Here is a 20,659-nt window from a genome sequence, read left to right as displayed (position 1 = left end):
ATTAGCAATATCCAACTTAGAACTATGCATTTCATGTTCATCCTTTTAAACAACATAACTTAAGAAATGATAACTATTAAACCAGCATTTTTAATAATTTCAATTCATTTTGAGCCAGTCAAAGTACCCCTCCCAGTTAACTCCATCTTTATTTCAAATGTCTTAGATAAATACAGATGATACACCCCCACAACTTTGGACACTTATCAGTGGAAAATTTTGAAAATTTAAGCTTCTTTAGCCACCAGGTCAATATATTTAATTGTGAATTTCTGCACAGCCAGTAGCAGCACAGTTCTGTGGAAAACTCAGAATAGCTAACTCCACTGATAGATAGTAGGTTAGTTGAAGCATCACATCAAAATAAAGGCTCAGTGTTTTAGTGAACACTCTCTGATTTTTGCATGCATGATGCCGCCAGAAAAAGCAAGCAGCTACCCATGAGCGTGGGGAATGCTGGTATTTGAACAACATAAGACACACCTTTGGGCAGATTGTGTATTGCCTGGAAAAACTAGCAGGTAGAACAGTTGTTTAATGTCAAACCTAAGAACCTTCAGTACAAAATCTGATCGTTGAGTGCTGATTAAGGAATGGAAGTCTCCTCAGCAAATGACCTGCTTGGTTACAAGCCTTCAGTTGAAAAAATATTGTGCTTTTTGGTGATAGACTTACAGTGCTTTGACACTGATACTAGGTATTTTCACTTTCAAGTGCTAAAGCAGTACTGTTGCTTTAAGGGAACAGTACATTTTAAATCATTAATATCTAGCAACTTATCAATCTAGACAAATGAAACTATCTCTGGAAGCTGGCAGATTTTCAAGACATTAGAAGCACAATCCAGACTGCCTTGTTTTCATGCTGACCTCATTTTATTGTCATGTAATCCAAAAGCTTCCTAAGCACAAGTACTGCTGTCATTCATTTACAAGCTTAATAGCAGTATTGAGAAAATACCTTGGGATCAGTAAGATTCTGCATGCTCTATGTAATGTTGCTGGAATAAAGGCCCCAAGACTGATTAGCACAGCCCAAGTCAAAATGGGGACAATTTTACCACAAAAAGGAGTATTACTGCATATAATGGCATCCCTCTAAGTTTAATATGTTCAGGAAATACAAGACAGACTTTCACAGTGGTTTGCTGGTCTTAGTTTGAGATGTTTTGGCTCCCATGTACTAGAATTTTCACATTCAAATATGAAAATATTTAAGAGAATATTCAAGAATTCAGTACTCTCTTGTCTTCAAGAGCACAGAGAGAAGAAGCAAGACAAAGGAGATAGTTTTAGTGCATGAAATGGGACTGCTTTAATACCTTACAAACACAATGTCAGCAAAAACCCGGAGCACCAAGAAGAGGCTACAGATGTATCCTGTTTCTTGGTTTGACAAAAAAAACCCTGAGTTATGTATATACCTAGCTAATACTAAACAGGGCAACATAGCTGAAAGACTTCCAGTTTTTTAAAATTCAGGGAACATTTAAATTCCATATTTCATCTACTCCATCAGTTTTGCTCTGAGGTTGACATTAGCACACGTACACCCTGAAATTTCCACATTTCACAATACCAAGATCTTTAAAAATTCCTTTGGCAGACTGAAGTGAATAATTTTGCTCCATGCAACACTGAAGAGTAAAAGCAATAAGCAATATAATAGCAGCCCTGAGGCTCCTAAGCAATTCAAATGCTGGTAGGAGTTGAATTAGCAATGCTGTTAGCGTTTGATATTCAAACTCACATCCTGCATGGCATTGCACCCTATTTTACAGCAGGCTATTTCGTGCTTCCCTTGTGTCCCTCAGTGCTAACAGACAAGAAACCCCACAGACAGTAGGACAGAAATTGCCTCTTTTATATATTATACGCTATATAGACAGAGATTTCTCTCTAATGATGTGTGGCTGGAACAGGTCCCTGAAAACTATGGTTATTGTGCAAGGTAGCATTTGCCCTCCTTCACATTTCAATTCAACTGAAGCGCTACTGACCATAAAATCAGGAATAAATTTGTGCTAGCTATATTCAACATGAACATTGACAATTTTTACACAAGTTTTGTGCTATTAAATTATGTGTATGAAAAGGGCTGCTATGAAGACTGGATTTATAATGTTGTGAGAATGATGTAAGAGTTGTGTCCATCTACATTTTTTTATGTGTAGCAGCCCTTAATGGCATATGATTTGGTTCAGCCAACTGCCAGAGTGTATTATTAGTAAAAACAAGAGAGAAATATGATTGATTTCAACTAAGACGCTCAAAGGCAGCTTTAAGCAAATGCCACTGAAACTATTAACACTCACTGCAATTTTAACATTCTTTCTTGTGTTTAGTGAAGTAGCCTAATCAGATAGTTGTCTCCTAGTCTCACAAACACATCAAAAAGTAAAATGGTCAGAGTAGAGTCACAGAGAAAGAGTAGTACTTTAGCACAGGAAGTAAGAACAACTCTTCAGTGGTATTGTAACATCACAGCGCTAACAATTATTTAGCTATGAAAACATTCTTTTGAATCCCCTTTAAAGATCTGAAAACATCAGGCCCCAATACATAATAGATTTCTGTGCTTTCACTCATATTTGTAAAGGCACAAGATACCTCATTTGTAGCAGAAGTCTCTGCTCAAACAATGATAAAGTTGCTCATTGTGACCACAGTGCAGGGCTCTCTCCAGCCCTGGATTTATAAAATACTTGTAATCTGCTGAGATTCCTAGCAGAAACAACTTAGGACTGCTATACCCTCAAGCCAGACTAGTGATCTCTGGATACTGCTGTAAGTAAGGATTCTTTTATTTCTCAGACTCTTGTTCTGCATGGCATCTCCTTACTTAGGCTCTATGTTAAGGTTTCTCAGGAAACAAGTGTGAAGAATAAAAATCTACTATCACTAGTTGGGATAACCAAAAAACAAAACCCAAGTGCAACACTACCTGAAATGTTTACGGTGCTGAGTAAAACAAAGCTAACCTAGAAACAGATAAAACCAAGGTTTTCATTTATATACTAAGAACTAACTTGGAAAGCTATTATGATCCAGTTCACAGAAACTCATGGTAACTATTTTAAAATTGTTAGACACTAAAATGCATAGTCTTTAGAAGGAAACCATATTCTCAATTGTAAAAGTGAATCTGACTGTTTGTGTTGTTGTTTGTGTGGTTTGGAGAGGTTTTTTCAGTAATTTGCATTAATATTTTAGCAACTAACAACATTACTATTTTGCCATGACAAAAATTGCTTTAGAGTTACATACAACCATAAGATGGAAGAGTACTGCCACAGGCAGAGTTTCCAGTCAGTAAGAGAAGTGTTCTCCACAACACCCACTCTCAGCAGACACGGGTGCACTGCTAACCACACTCAGGGAAGGATGCTCAAGTGCTAGGGTGCCTTTGTGCTCTGCAGACTCAGCATCCATGTCTCTAGCACCTCACTTTTCATATGAACATCTGCTCTAGCCTCATACTAGTTTAAACAGGAGCATCTTGGCCAGATTTCAATCTCACTTGGCAATGTCATCATTGGGATATAGTGTATGTTTCCTTCCTGCCTTTGCTTCCTGCTTAAATGTGAGATGTGTAGCAACATTATCACTGTGTGTAGACATTCTGAAGAGTCTGATGTTGAATAACTGAACAGCTTCCTTCCCTTTACATCTCTGACACTACAATATCCAGTTCAGAAGGCTACAGAGATCACCACACATACACCTGAAACTGAGTAAGACCAGCAAGAAGGTCATGTTTTCATTGTGTCAGATGAGGCACAGCAGATTCATCCACTTCAAGGACATTAAGATAACTTGCTGGGAAAATGCAACCAGGAATTGCATCCTTCAGCAAAGGGGAGTTTATCCTCTCAAATTGCTCTGGGCTAGTACCACTTGGGGGGAAAAGAACAAAGGTGCTGACTGGCAAATGACATGCTATCACAAGCTCAAACTAGAATTTAAACCACTCTATTTAAAACACATATCTGAGATTTGCACGTCTATATCAACATAAGAAAAATTTAGGAAGCAGACTGCAGTCTACTGTTCAAATCTCTTTTTAAAGAAACCAAATTAAAAGTAAACCAGCTACTCAGGGATTTTAATGGCAACAAAGGTCAAAGCTGTTAATGGTATATTCTCTTATGAGCAAAATGCATATTTAAGTTAGCTAACTCATTTTATTAAATTAAAATGGATGATGCACAAACATTTCCTGAAAGGAGCCAATAGACAAACAGATGCTGTACTACATATTAGAACTTTCAGCAAACTTGCACAGCTATTGAGAAGTAAATCTATACTTAGAACAGGTGCATCATAAATACAACTATGGCATATAACACTTCTAAAATGTAACCATTAGACAAACATTCAGGGTTTTTTCTCAAAATACCAATTAATTTGAAAAACCTATGCTGGTTTTTTTTTTTTTTTTAATTTTTAAAGAAGCCAAATATACCAGAAACTTTTCCCCAAAAAGCAGGGGAAGTTCTGACTAAACACAAAAAGTAGTAGCAGGCTGATAGAAGTGCAGAGTTTCCTGAAGGACTAAAGAAGCTGAAAAGAGGAAAATTTTGTGTATCTTGGTTTGGGGTACTGTTGCACAATTTCTTGAAAGTGAAATGAAAAAAGCATATCCTATGACTTTCAAACTAGACAAAGGAACAAATCCTAAAAAATTAACAAGCTGAAAGATTTCCTCTCCATTTGTACACTAACAGAAAAATGGCCCCTTCCACCCACACAAGCTTTCTGACTGAAGATAATAAATCAAATCTAGGCAGATAAGAAAAGAGGACAATGGAAAAGACACAGTAACAATTGTGGTGAGACTGTGTATTTACTATCTCAAGGTGTGCAATTGATAATTTCAAGGTATTTCAAGTGCAACACCATTCACTGTAATAACTACCCGACGGAGGGCCTTGTAGCCATCTCAGAAGAAAAAAACATTACAAAGGATTGACTAGAATAGGAACGGTATTTCCACAAAACAGTTCACATTAACTGCACAGGAAATGACAATATGTACAAGCACTGATGTTTTTTATCAGTTCTTCAGTTTTCCAGTTTTTAAACAAATTTAACCACAATTGATAGAAACACCAGTTATTGCTTACACTAATATTAAGAGCTACCTAATAATCAGGTTTAGAGGTACAATAAACCAGATTTCAACGTACAATTCAAAATTCAGCTTCGTAGGAAATGGGAAGAAGGATGTAAGCCATTTTAGAAATCATAACTGAAGTAATCTAAAATTACTTTTCCTTAGACCAGTAGAGATGGGACACGAAAAGATAGTGTAAATGCTATGAAAATAGTCAATATTAGTTTTGTAGTCTTTTATAATATTCAGTGTACCAAGGCCTTCTTATAGGCCTTGGAAGACAACAGGAAGTGTGTTTGCCCCTCTTGTACTACATTTCTGGACAGTAGATTTAACAGCCAGTTGGGTAATGGATTTGCTGACTACTAATTTTTTACAATTATAAACCATAGTTTAGAAAAACCCTGCACTGTTACCTCACAGGTTTGACTGAGAAAGTGGTAGTCATTTAGATGTTTAAAAAGTCTTTCAGAATTAGGTGTCAGTTTTCTGTCTTTTAAAGGAAGAACTTCTATATCAAATCCATCCAAAGCAAGGTAAAAATCAGAGGTCTGTTACAATATGTATCTTGTATTTCTAATATTTTATTCCCAGTGACAAACACTTTTGCTAATGTATGACAACTTTCATGCTCACATTAATAAAGAGCAAAATGGGAACTTACCCCCTCATTGTCTCTGTGTGGATTCAGCCTAGTATACACACTTTCAATAATATTACGCCTAAAAAGAGAAATTTTTAAAAAAATTAAGCAAAACAAAGGATTTCAAAACATTGAGAAAAGTTTGATCAGAGTAGGCATTTTGAAGTGTTTAAGGTATTTTTCTTTTAATCTGCCTTTTAAAAAGATGAAACCCACTCTGTGTCTTTACTCACTTTCAATAAAAATTTGGGGATCTAGCAACAGGTTAAGATTTGTAAAGACTCAGCAGAGTAAAACCATTTTCTTACCTTACCCTCTCCATGATCCACCTCTTTTTAGAGCTGCACACTCAGATTTTGTCAAGAGTAGCATTTAAATCTCTATTTTGCTTGTTACGAAAAAATTCTTCCAGTTGGCTGGTTTTCTTGCCTTATTTCTGGATGTGGAACTTCAAGACAGTTCAGTTTTCCCCCATCTTTATTACATATATGCAGGTTACAACCCACCTACAAAATGTTGAAGTGTGGTATGCAGAGTATATGACCCCTGAGATGTGCTTTCTATTGTCTAGTCACACTAGAAATTAAAACACAAAAGCCACTAGCTAGAGTTCTTTTGTAGCAGTGCCATTTAAGGCCACACTTTCACAGGCAGTCAAAATAAGCACAAAGAACTTCACAAAAAATAAAACCCATCATATAAACAGACTTCTGATGCAAAAAAGGTTATGTACTCACATTTCAAATCAAAGTTACAACTGGCAAACATTCAGACAGTTATAATAAATATGATCAAAGTTATTGACAGCTTCAACAAAAATGAACTGCTACATGGACTAAGAATTAAGTCTGGAAGTGACCAAGATCTCTAAAAATTTTATCTTACAGAATGAGGGGCACCAACTGTTGACTCCTCTAAAGAGCACAAAGGCATCAGATGCCAAAACAGCAGCAAATGTCTCAAATACACATGGCTCTCAATGCAACAGAATTTTCTGCCCCAGAATACTGAGGATGCTATAAGTTTGATGAGGCTTCTTTTGAACATATTTCAGAAATCTGTAAAGGCTGCATATTTGAGGCAGTATGGGATCCATTGGAATTGATGGAGGGTCTTCCTAAGGAAAAGAAACGGAATCTTTTTGCCAATGCTAGAGGAAAGGGTTTTCTCTATTTAGTTCCAAATTTAGTGAAAGAGGAATGGCACAATTGTGACTAAATGCACTACATAAAGCAAAGGCACTTTCAATGTAACAGAAAACACCTGGACAGTCCAAGCAAGATTGGGACTGGGGTTTAAAAAGACATGAAAACAAGCTACTTGGGAATTCTCCAATCTTTTTAATTCATTTTTCTTTCTTTCACCAATGTATTTCTCTGTGCTTTTCTTTGATGGGAAAACTCAGGGGGAAGATTTTGAGTGGAACTACTAAGGCCCAGGTGCTAGAGTAGCTCAGGGCTTTTGTTTACTTCAGCAACAAACCTCCATTCTTGAGGCAGCATTTGAAATCACAAGGGGATTGGAGTCAAGCCAGAAAACAGTCTTTGGAGAGTAAGATTTTCTAGGATAAAACAGCACCATCAGCTGACCCATACATCTCCTGTCTCAAAGAGTGGGCCAGCAGGGGCTTCTACATAAGTGAGAAGCTTGAAGGAAGCAATTATACAGTGCCAATAGAAATGGAGCTACTTAAGGGGTTCCTAAGGTTTGCAAACACACTCTAGTCATAGTAACACTGAATTGCAATTCTCCAGCTCAGATATGCTAGAATTTGGGAGCAACTTTCACTGGTGCTAAAACTGTGGATTACAGCCACAGAAAAGATCTGGTTGCATTGCAACCTGTTTGAGCAAGGTCTTGGAGTTCAAACACTCGGACAAAGTGTAACCTCTTTGTGATCTGGTAACACCACAGGACAAGGACCTCAAGAAAAAGAATATCCTCTTGTTAGGACAAAAGTTTTAAGTTACACAGTACGTTGATTTGGCTTGTGCAGAAGTATTTTTTTCCAATACTTCCATTAATTTCCTGCAAGTAAAATGAACTTACATATTGTCTTTGTCCCAAGTTCAGAGGCCAAGAACAAGTTACCTAATACTTAATAACATTAAGTTACTTAACATTTTCTTGAAAGAAACTGCAGGTACACTCCTGAAGTCAGGGGACTTTAAAAGTCAAGATGAAGAGAAAGGCAGCAAAATGCAAATTCTGAACCAAGTATATGAAAAACAAAACCTGGTTCACAACAAATTAAAACAGAATTTATATGTCAGGCGTCCAGAATAGTGCAGCAGTACATGATGTAGTTATTAATGAGCAAAACAACAAAACACAGTAGTTGGGAGGCACCAAGAAGAACAGGCAAACCAAAACTACTCTGAATGCCCGGAATGTACACAAGTGGAGAAAAAGACCCAGAATGATGCTTCCAAGGCCAGAGAGATATAATCATGGCAAACAGTGCTCATTAACAAGTACATGCAATGAAAGTAGATGTACACATACACAAATGCTCAGAGGGCAGGACTTCGTATTTTGTAAAATGCGAATATTCCAGAAACAACATGCTCTATGCCAGGGAACAATGATCAGTCCTACTGTCTGGGGAATTCCAGATTAACCATTGTTTATGCAATCCTGAATTCTTTTCATTAAAATCCTCAAGTTATAGGTTGCCAGAACATCACCACGGGGCTCCCCACAAAGCCAATGTAATTGCTGAAGGTTTATTCCTGTTGAGTTTTAAGATGCATATTCTAGTTCAATATTCTCAGTTACCTACCATTCAGTTTCAGACTAAACAAATAAAAACAATTTTCTCATGAGAATGTTTGCTGAGCAAATAAGTACTGTTCCAAGCTTATAATGGACATTTCCACAACCGTGTGGTTGGGAAAACATGACATCAGGAAAACTTATCTCCTGGCATTTTTGATATTCATTTTGATATGTTTGATAGCTCTTAACAAATGTAGTAAGGCAGTAAAAAGCCAAGAAAATATATATTTTTCTTTTAAATGGCCACATGGAAATAATAAATTGTTAGGTATAAATTAATATGTTGTATATAATATGATTATGTGTTTCCTCTTTACCATTCTGGAATGGGAACAATGACACAAAAGTCTATATACTGCAAAAGGTAAAACTAAGTTCAAACATAAAAATCTTGATTTGAGTATAGCTATTACAATAAGAAAACTTTAAAACATTAAATGAAAGAATGTCAGTAAATTTAACAGTTCAAGAAATTCTAGTTCTGTACTCACTTGCCAGCTAAACCACCTCCTGGTGGTAAATTAGGGATATTCTCTGCAGTTAAAATACGAATAACATGAGCAAGATCAGGCATTCCTTCTTCACCTGCTTTTTCCATAATTTCTAATTTAAAAACACAAGAAATCCTGAATTAATACCACCCATTGGCTAAGACACTGAAATATAAGATATTATCACTTTTTAACAGAGGCATTATGGAAAAAGTTACACGTAAACAGGAAAACATTGTTTGCATTTTAGGTTAACAATCTTTGCATGATAGAACAGAGCTTAAATTCATAGTCTGTCATTCCAGTATGCATCAAGCCTTACTATCTAAGAGAAATTCAGAAGGAGACTGAGAACTGAATGAAATACCCTGGAGATAGCAGCCTGTTCTCTCTGAAAAAGAACAGCAGCTGGGAGTCTGTTCAGTTAGCTTCCCTTTGCAGTGCAACACACTGCATGCCATAAAGCCAGTGCTTCCCACGATTCTGGCACGCTTCCTTGCCAGTAACACCTTGTATCCTCAAAGGCTCAATCTCCCGTGCACAAACACTTGGACCACCAAGCAATCCAGAGGATACATAATGGATAGATAATATTAGCACTCAAGTGGCCCAAACAGAATATGGAACTGATGAGGAATAATTAAAAATACTTATTTTTATTATAATTTTAAATTATAATCCATTTTCAAAGTTGACATACAACTCAAGTCAAGTCCAGTGCTTCTAGCCTCTAAGTTCTCCTAGCTTGGAAAAGAACTACCTGAAGTGAAGTAAATCTTCACATATTGTCTTTCATCAGGGTTGGTATTAGGATGAATGTATAATATCTCTATATACACTCACACAGGTGTAATGCTACCAGCTTCCAGTCATCAGCCTCTACTCATTCAACCATGGCATAAAAAGGTTTGGAGTTGTATGCACAAGTCTTCTATTTTTAAGAGAGAATATTTTTTCTGAAAATCAACTAAATTAAGGAATGGAGTGCTATTTCCTGTAGACATTGTTCTAGATAAAATTCTCTTTAAGAAGAATTAAGAATGAACCCTCTCAAGTATCATCCTAAAAAAACTTCACTCATTCTGTATCTTGGCTCCTATCCAAAGATAAAAAACAAATAATTTCATTTCTTACAATTGACTATATTCTGGATGACTGACATGGAGCTTGCGGTTTATGAGTTTCTTAAGTTAGCAGAAAAGCACACCACCTACCTACCTCAAACCCTTCATCCCGAGTTTCCTTGATTTAAATCTTTATTGATGTCTATCACTTTTTAAAGAAGCAAGTGGCATTCAGGCTTCTCTCAGGACTACCAAGGTGAACCAAGTGCTTGGCAGGTACTCACCCACTTTGTATGGGGCACATCTGTAACCCCTCAAAGCACTTGTAGGATAATTACATTACCTTCTAACAAATAAGGCACTATTAAGCTTCTGTGTCCCAATTTTAAGCCAGCCCCATACAATTTGTGCAAAGAATAAGATAACTGCACTACTACTAGAAGTGATTAAAATTAAAGACTGTTCCATGAAACTTGGATGTGTATTATCATCCATCCATTCACTAAGGATAAATCATGGCTAGCAAAGGAAGTGATAGCTGAGTAAGTATGCCAAAATCTTAGGATTTTGATCACTTCTTCCACACATGCTCACACAAATTAGCCACAACTCCTCTTATAAATTGCATCCTTTTGTTCAGTTCTACTTAGTTAGAAGTAATTGTACTGCTATAATATAATTTTGCTGATATACATTTGACAGGAAACATTTCTAATGAAAATATACTTTTTATACCAAGAACAAATCTGGTTCTATACACAGGAAAAGTAGAAAAATAGCAAAAATTAGTAATAAGAAAAACTAAAAATCCAAGAAATTTCTAAATATTTATCGCAAGCATAAGGGTTTTATATCTTCTTAAAAAGGAATGACACAGCTAAAGATTGCTGTATGTTTCTTGGTACTAGAAACATATACATTTATACTGCATAACAACTTCTCAGGGAGCACTGAACTGAACTATAAGCATTTCTCTCCATTTCTACAAGGTGGCAAACCAAGAATTCTGGATGAACTAATCATTATCTTTTTATTTTCCTGGTATTAGAGTGAGTAATTTTATCCAGAACTTGTTTCCTCTCTTAAAAAAAAAAAAGCTTCCTAACAGAAAATTGAGAATAAAGCAAATGAGCATGCATGACCCACTGTCATTACACATCAGTTGGCAGGTACACACTGTGTGTGTGCTTGACAAAGGACACCAGAGAAAGAAACCAAATTTTTTCAGAAACAGATTTATGGGTATTTACAATTTTCAGCTTAACCTCTGTGATGTTAAGAATAACCTTACAGTTAGCCTTGCATTGCTAATATAATTCAGACACTGAAAGAATAATTCCTGATATTATTAAATATGTATATTCATCAAAGTCCACATCAAAGTCTACTACTTGATCTCTGAAACACTTTTCACTAAAAGCCTAACACTTCATTCATAGATAGGCATTTTGAAAATTCAGGTAACATTTAACTTCCATTTTATATAATGCAGGTCCCCAGCCAGACAGCATTACAAATTCTCCATGTAGAAGAACCTCCTTTCATGCCCAGCTATCAGATTATGACAAATGAGTTTTATATACAGTATAATCCACATATGTAAAATGCATCATCCAACTTAGGGGATAAACTGAGTATATTAGTGAGACTGTTTAAGCCTACACAGATCATGTACTCCTACTTATGATTTGTGGGGTTAGTGGTTTCTTGGGTTTCGTGGAGTTCTGTGGTTTGTCTGTTATTAACTGCAATTCTGATACACTCTTTCAAATAAACTGAAACATATCAGAGAACTGAACTGACTTCTGTACCTGGTTTTCACTTTGTGGGACCAAACTTTGGATCTCTTAAAAAGAGAGCAGAAAGTATTTGCAAGGGGCAGTAAGAAAAAAGTGACCTAGCATAACCTCACAACTGCCCCAAACACCTGTGGAAGGTGCCCCATCCAGGGCAGAGCCACTGGAACTAGATGATCTTTAAAGTCCCTTTCAACCCAAACCAGCCTGTATTCTGTGACTGTGCTTTGGAGACGGATCAATTAAATGACTCAAATGAGAAGCAGGGCTGTGCTCAGAGTCATAAATGACTCAGGCACAAGCTTAACCTCATTAAGCATTTCAGTATACCCTACAAGTGGCAGCTTTGGAATGCAGTCATTCACATTCCGTCAACCTCAAAACCCCAACTAGCAACAGAGCACGGGTACATATTTCTTCCACTGGAAATCTCTGTAAACAATGACTTGCTGAGCTTGTTTTTAATCAATCTGTTAAAATAAAAAAGTATCTCGAGGTATTAAGACAATAATTCTCTTTTAAGAACCCTGGAAAGATTTTGGGGAACTACTAACTCAGCTCATTATAAAAATATACAAAATGTCAGCATTCCACTTACAGAATGTACAGAGCACAAATGTTACATGTGCAAGTATTAAACTAATTTTCAACTTTTTTTTTTACTTTTTTAAATCTAACAAAAGCATGCCTTAAACACTGCTATTCTCCTTGAGCCAGAGCTTAAAATGCCCAAGTATAGTAGTGAAAAAACCCTGTTGCCTAAAATGTTTGACGGGTTTGTACAGTCAGGCTGATATTTAAGGCCCACAAGAGAACAGAAACAGAACAGTGTGTATTCATTAAGAACAAACACCAGTGATCAAACTAAAATTACTTCAGGAAGTCCCAGAGGACTCTATACTAAGTTCTAAGGTTGCCCTGATTTGTATTAGTCACTTAGTCAAAGTGGAGGGTATCCAAGAGAACTCATAGTTTACATTTTTGACAACATCTATCTTTGCAGCTTGGTAGTTCCAAGACAAACTTATATTTTTCAGAATGTTTTTACTACAGGTATAAATATAATTGTTACTGGCTATCAGCCAACTGCATATAACTTTTGAGCTGCTAACTCAGTAATAAACTTTTTTAATTTTGTTCTTGTTAATTTGTGTTCAAACACCATTATTTGCTTTTTGAGAGGAATAGTCAGCCTCTAAAAAGACATTTTAAATAAATCCATATTATCAGTGTCACAACATATCTATCAGGCTTTATGTTTTTAGAGTTGCAGACAGTTTAGACCTTTCAGGCACAAATCCTTTATACACTGTTTTCTACACTAAGTTAAAAGATAAAAACAAAACTGATTAAGGCAATTGTCTTAACCAAAAAGAAACTCCACCTTCCAAAATTTTTACCAACTCCAACACTTGAGAGGATACTCTTGTCCTCATGGGGTTTTTTAAAGTCAAAAGTATTCCTGCTCACTACTTAAACCTTTAAATAAGATACTGTTTTTAAAAATTCCAACATATTTCTAAACAATTTTCCTCATGCTGCTTAGTGGTTTGAAACATTTTGCTAAGGCCTTTATTCTTTCTGAACTAATAATATTCAAGGCATGTGTAAGGTAAACTGCAGCCCCACATTTTTTTTTCCTTTATTAAAGAGACTGTATCAAAATTACAATTTCATAGAATGTATGAATGCAAAAACTTGTTAAAAATCAGATAGATATTTCAAGTTCTTCTGAAGTCTGTTACATTTACTTTCTCCACTCCTTGTCAGAATTTCTCAAACATGCTAACTGTCATTTCTTGCTAAATACTTGCCTTTTAAAGGCCTTGAACTCCCTCCAATTAGCAAAACAAAGAATGACACAGGGAACTCAAGCAGGGAAAAAAAATCTAGACCTGAAGCAACAGAAGTTCAAGCTTTGGAGCAATTAATTTCTCTGTAGCACTTAAGCTAAACAATCATTTTGAGTTATATTTGACATGACCCCACATCACTTTGGACTACAAACTCTCAACTCTTTTTTTTTGTATATCTATTATTTAGTTAAATGTGATAACAGAGCTAAAAATAATCAGTTAATGATTAGTTAATCCAGACACTGATCACAAGTTATTTGACAGCTTTTCTATTAATCTTAACATTCACTTATAAAAGCAATAAAATCCACTGCAGTTCCATATATTTTTCACCTTTTTGCTAACAGAGAGCAGCCACCAAGAAGCTGGGAATATTAACCTGTAACCACTGTGCACACCTGACTGCTGCCAGCGAAGGCAACTGCTCCTGGCTCTCTCCCAGAGCCTATTAACAGCTCATGTACTCTACTCTGACACAGAAGATAACAGGTATTTATCTTAACTAGTGTCATCTAGGAAACCTGGGATGTAAGCCAAATTCCAAGAAACAGGCCTAGAGTTAGCATTTGGAGTGACCACTAGGGCTCTCTAATCTCAGGAGAAATTACAAATATACAACCCAGTTCAATTTAGATCCCATTTAAACAAGAGGAAAAGACACCACACACAACAGCTGTGTGCTCAGAGATAACTCATACCTGAAGACCATCATGAATACATATTAAAATTTAGGGTGGCTACACCAAGTATTTGGATTACTGGGACACTGACACAAAAACCAAATACAGCTTTTTCTTTCTGTCAAAAACTTGCACAGAAAAGGGGAAGAAATAGTACAAACAGTACATTCCTTTTAATATTTCATAAGCAGGACAGTAGCAAGATCACAATTTACTGAGCTGATACAACACTCTGCAAGATCAGTAGTTGCATTTTAACTTGCAAAGACAGCACTAAAAACTTAGAGCTCACATTAAGAAAATGTTTGCAGAATACCAGGATAAACTAAGCACATGGTCTAAAACATTCTTCCTGACATACATAAGTTCAAAGTTATAACCAGGTCTGAATTTAACCTAACATAAAAGTGGCATAATGTCTTTCATGGTTTTTGTTTTCATGCTCAAGATAGTTATGACACTGTGCTCACTATCACAATCAAACTGAGATTTGTTCACTATCTAATGAACTAAGCAGATTTCTTACCTTCAACCCGTGATTCCAAGTACTTATCCAACTCAGCATCTTTTTTCACTGCCTCCTCTGAGACCTTAGGAGCATTTGAAAAACAAACTAATACAATACTCATGTTATCACGACTCCCCTATATGACAAAAAAGAAAGAGAAGTTAGTATCTTTAGTCTTATTCTTCATCCTTCTACTCTAATCACATTTGTACTTTTTCCAAATATAGTGCTACAGACAAACCTGGAAAAAACCACCCTGAAAAAATCCTGTATTTTCATCAATAAGAACCTCTCAGTGTTCCAACCACACCTCTCACTAGAATTAATTTGACTGATTTTGACTGTATATTCTTAGTATTCAAATATAAATAGTTAATGGACTTATCTACATGTCAGCCATTTAAAAATAGTATCAATAAAACAGGTCAGAAATTAGATACTTGTATAATGTTACCTTAAGCCAAATTGTAAAACAACTCCTGCTGCAAAATGAAACGCAGAATGCTCCCCTATACTATTAGTATAGCTTAGCTCAAACAACTAATTTTTAGTTGCAGGGTATTCATGTAAGCCATTACATGCATTACAAGTCTGTTTATTAGAATGCACCTGTGTCACACAGCACATTGAAGCAAGGATAAAGCATAATTGTTCTGTATGGCCAAGCTGACCTTACAGATTATCACGTGCTCAGAAATACCACTCAATGGCTTTTTTAGATACTGATTTAATGCCAGTTCTTTACCAGCACACTGATACCATTCTCCTGCACATATTTAATTTTCAAAATTGTAATTCACAGCCAAATTTAAAAACACAATTCTAAGTCTCTTACAAGGGAATCCAGTAGAATCATAATTTAAATTACACTGGTTGGTTTGAAAATGAAATCTCAACTTCACTTTTTTTGTGTAGAATATTAAGTGCCATTAGTCACTGCATACTGCTGCTCTGTCAACCCAAGCTACTGGATAGTTCTAATCATCTATCACAACAAATCCTTCTCCTGAAACAATTAAGAACTTGACATTAGAATGCATTCCTTTAGAAATACTGCTTAGGAGTTAGCCTATATTCCCTTTTGTACCAAGCATACGAGGACACCTATCACTTAGTATTATGTGGTATAATCCACAGCCTGGTTGTTACAGAGATCCAGGATCTGACTTTGGAAAATAAACATGTGGCCAGCACTCAGTTTTACTGAAAGAATCTGAGAGTGACCACCCTTTAACAAGGCTGGTTGAGTTCTTGGTCAGAAAAGCAATTTAAACCAATTTAAACAGCATTTAAACCAATCATACACTGTATGGTATATGCCAGAATACAACCCTATTTCTGGAAAAAACACACAACTTACCCTTCAGAGTTACAGTTGTGAATTTCAGTATATTCCTCAAAGTTGCATGTTTAGTCTGTGGCTTAACAAAGGAACTCTGTTTGTACTAGCAGGAGTTGCACTTTTCACGGAATGTTGGAAATGGAGTACCTATTTAACATATGTTGACCACTAGTACTTGCTCCAAACAAACTAAATTTGAGGAGTGGAAGCAAGCTCAGATGCAAAGGTGGTGTTACTCCATCTAAGCTACAACAAGCTGAGGGCACAGGTGACAGACAAACAACACCTTGAAGAGGAGATGGTGCCAACACTGGTTTTATGCAAAGGATACAAACACTACCCATCTTCAAAGAACAAAAAACCCCACAAAGTATCTTGCTCAGAATAGATTAATTTTACAAATTTTGTATTTAGAATCAATGTTTAGAACTGGAACTATATGCAAGCATTACCTGGGGGAAAAAAACAGCCTTTATTTTTGCAACTGCTATCACCTTTCTAAGCATATACGGTGAGGATGTATATTCTTCTATACAGTCAAATGAGTACAGAACTTTGAGGAAAAAGTTGGAGAAGGGCAACAGTAGGCCAGGAACAGCTGTTAACACTGTACCCATCTAACCAGAAGATGATTTTAGACAGCTGTTTGGAGAAAACACTTACATACCTTATGTAAACAAGTGTCCACTACCCAATTGCACACTGTTTCCAGGTCATCTGATACTTCAAGTCTAGACTTTACATATTCACAGAGCTCTTCATTGCTCATTACATCCCAGATGCCATCACAAGCCAGGATGATAAACTCATCTTCTTCTGCCCTTAAAATTTCACACACCTCAGGCTCTGGAGAAACAAGTTGTTCTGTGGGGCCTTTACCGTCAACACATTTGTAGTCATAGTCCCCCAGTGCTCGAGAAACTGCCAACGAACCATTAACACGCTGAATCATTACACTGCCTCCTGCATTCTGGATTCTCTCTTTCTCCCTTGGGTTGCAAGGTTTGTGATCCTGTGTTGAAAAACAGACTTGTCCATTCCTATAGAGAACAGCACGTGAATCACCACAGTTGATAAAGTATACATGCTCAGGTGAAATCATAACTCCCACTGCTGTTGAGCCACTTCTGTCCATGCCATTTCTGAGGTCTGCGAAATTGCGCATATACTCATCAATTTTCAAAAAGCCAGTTCTGATTCCACTCTTGACATTTTCCACTGAAGGTTCAAGAGCAGATCCAGGTTTTTCTGTTGCCCTAAAGTCTTCATTGTTAGTGATGTGTTCTAATAAGTGTGTGGAGCAGTAATTTGCAACACGAGATCCCGCGTGACCATCATAGACAGCAAAAAAGGACCAGTCCTCTAAGCCATGGGGAATACCCACAACAGCTGTGTGAGCATCTTCCATTTCCACTCTCCATCCCTGCATACTGCTGAGGCCGTAACGCAAGCCATTCCCTGCACCATGAGCATTGTGTTTTTCAGTTTTTGGTTTATCCAAAAATGCACCCATGTTTATGCAATATTGAACCTGGAAAACAGAGAGAAGAAGTCTTATTTATAAAACCACCATTCCATATAAGGTTTGTTGTCCGCTTCCTGTGTTTCTTCTTCATAAAAGAAGTAATAAAGCATGCATGCATGCAAAAGTCAACAACTATATTGGAGGAAAAAAAAATCAATACATGACATGAATGAAGTGTGAATTTACAAACCTCTGTATGCATTTTTAGTATTTTTTGTTGGGGTGCTGTCTTTTTTGAAGAGCTACTTCATAAAAATTAAACAATCCTCATACGGAGGCAGAATAGTTCACATACCTTTGCAGCCCTGCTGATTTTGTCATCCTCTGCAGAGACAAATTTATGATGGAAAAACAACAACTATATCAACTCCTACTTTCTAGTTTTACTGTGGCATGAAGAAAATCAATTCATGTTCATAAATCAGAATGGACTGGTCTTGCTAGCTTTGCATGTGCTATGCTACTTCTGTATTCTTGTAAGGCATGGTAAAAGTGACCATAGGGGAACAAAGACCATCTGCCAAAGGAATCAAGGCAGTAATTCCCACTTAAATACAAGAAAAACTCTCACAGCAATCTTTCAACAAATTAACAACATAAAACAACATTTCAATATTTACTATAGAATCATAGAATGGTTTGAACTGGAAAAAACTTTAAACATCATCTTCTTCAAACCCCTCTCACCATGGGCAAGGACACCTTCCACTAGACCAGACTGCACAAAGCTCCCTCCAACCTGGCCTTGAACACTTCCAGGGATGGGGCATCTACAGCTTCTCTGGGCAACATCTTCCAATGTCTCACACTCACAGTAAAGAATTAATTTATCTCAAATCCAAACCTACCCTCTTACAGTTTGAAGCCATTTCCCTTGTCCTATCACTACACTTGGCCAACAGGCCCTCTGCAGCCTTCTTGTATGCTGTCTTTAGGTACTTAAAGGCCTCTATAAGATCTGCCCAGGCTTCTCCAGGCTGAACAACCTCAACTCTCAGCCATCCCTGAAAGACTTTTATGTGCTTACATGAGATTTTAAGTTCAGAATTTATTCCAATAAACTTAAATTCATAAACTTTATAAATTACAAATTTTACTCAATTACAAGAGATACGAGCTAAGGGAAGTTAACAACCCACAGGAAGTTAGAAGTTCTTCAGTATTTGGAGACTATCTCCTGAACAGAAGCTCACAGGTAAAATGTGAATAATCTACATTGAAGCTTTAGAAGACTTCTGATTCCCTCTCCTGTACTAGACTCAAGTGTCATACACAGGCCTGAAAAATTAACTTGCCCTTTACAAAGTCAGTAGAGAATAGTCTTTAATCTCAGAAACTCACATATCACAACTTCAGACCACGCTAAAGTCATCACCCTACGAAATCCTTAAATTATTAAGGATTTAAATTGTGAAAATTACAGCAAATTTCATCCAAAAAGAATTGGCAAGAATTCTGCCATGACTGATCCTGAACAATCATTCATCTCTGACACAGTAGTACCCACCTACAGAATCTACAGAGTCATGATAAACTTAAACTAACTCTAGTTTAAGAATTTGTTGCCAGCCAGGAAGAGATTAATTAATCCTTACTCCCACCATTCTCCTCACCTAAACAAGTATACAGCGGACCACACACAGATAAACCAAACTTCAGACTACCTCTCTGCTACAATGATCTCCATGCAATGCTGAAGATCCCAACAGTTTGCTCAGCAGTTTTTTGTAACACTGTGAATCAATGGAAAGGACACACCAAGTGTATCCATCACTGCAATACCTACTCAAAACTCTGCACAACCTCTTCTCTCAGAGCATCTGATTTTGCTTTGAAAACAAACAAAATTAATGTGTGTCAGAGGGTAAGCAAGACAGTGCAACACACCACCACAAAACAGAGTTCTCAGCAACCAATATTCTCAGTTAAGAGCTGAACAAGTTCCAGATAGTTTAATAGTGCAAGTAACATCAGTAAAACAGACTTGTGAAAGGATTCTTGTATCTCACAATCACTTATTCACAATTACACACAATATAAAACTATTTTAAAAGCACACAAAACAGTCTTACCAGTAAAACTGTCATACAGGACTGAAATGCTGCCAAAATGCCAGATACTCTCCAATACTTCACACCTTCTATGAAATTCCTTTAATTGTACTAAGTATGTCATTGCATTCTTACAATCAAAAATGTGGAAGACATAATGTGACTGAGAAAAAAGATCAAAACCTATGTACTTGCAAAGGCCTGTGAGCTCAGTATTGTGTTGTGTTTTATAGCTGCAAAACAAAACACAATTAAAAAAAAACAACCACCAAAGGCAAGTGTCACACCTTAGTTTTACTTGCTTCATAAGTAGGTTCACTTTTTTACAACTTATAGCAAACCGGAAAATAAGAAAACCACACTACTCAAGACTATGGTCTTAATATTCTAAATATCCCATTTAATATTGCAAATAAAGGATGCAGAGATTGACTTGCTATCAGTAAGTCTGGGAATCAGCTTGTGTCCTTTGACTCACAGGCTTTCTTCACCACACATCTCCTGGAGGAACACCGCGTTACCTTCTCTATCCCTCCCATGAGGTTGCAACTTCAGAGAAATTGTTGGAAGACAGCTTGGCCTTTCCTCCTCCACACTGAACAAACTCCTATCTCCCCCTTCTCACCCATCATGGGCTCTGGCCCCCCAGTAACAGAGTGCTTCTCCATGTCTGTGCCTTTCTTGTACTGGGAGGTGAGCAGCCCATGCTGCATTCCCAACGCAGCCTCACGAGCTCCTAACAGAGGAGAACCATCACTTCTCCCAGAATGCTGATACACCTTTTCTGACAGGTACCAAACTTTCCCCCCT

General features: G+C 36.8%; 1 protein-coding gene across 2 annotated transcripts in view; it reads right to left on the bottom strand.

The window, feature by feature from the left end:
* The window catches only part of PPM1B (protein phosphatase, Mg2+/Mn2+ dependent 1B), a 61,532-nt gene that overhangs the window by 3,794 nt on the left and 37,079 nt on the right, over positions 1-20,659 (bottom strand). For both annotated transcript variants that reach the window (XM_036380046.2, XM_036380047.2), the window contains exons 3-6: positions 16,941-17,804; positions 14,950-15,067; positions 9,028-9,139; positions 5,780-5,837 (exon numbers count right to left, since the gene is read on the bottom strand). In XM_036380046.2, coding sequence (XP_036235939.1) covers positions 5,780-5,837; positions 9,028-9,139; positions 14,950-15,067; positions 16,941-17,786 — 1,134 coding nt within the window. In that variant the 5' untranslated portion in view covers positions 17,787-17,804. The remainder of the gene's footprint in view (positions 1-5,779; positions 5,838-9,027; positions 9,140-14,949; positions 15,068-16,940; positions 17,805-20,659) is intronic.

The sequence above is a fragment of the Molothrus ater genome, chromosome 3 (assembly GCF_012460135.2).
Source record: "Molothrus ater isolate BHLD 08-10-18 breed brown headed cowbird chromosome 3, BPBGC_Mater_1.1, whole genome shotgun sequence".
NCBI lineage: Eukaryota > Metazoa > Chordata > Aves > Passeriformes > Icteridae > Molothrus > Molothrus ater.
Note: the sequence above shows the minus strand (reverse complement) of the source record. Positions and strands in the feature narration are given on the sequence as shown.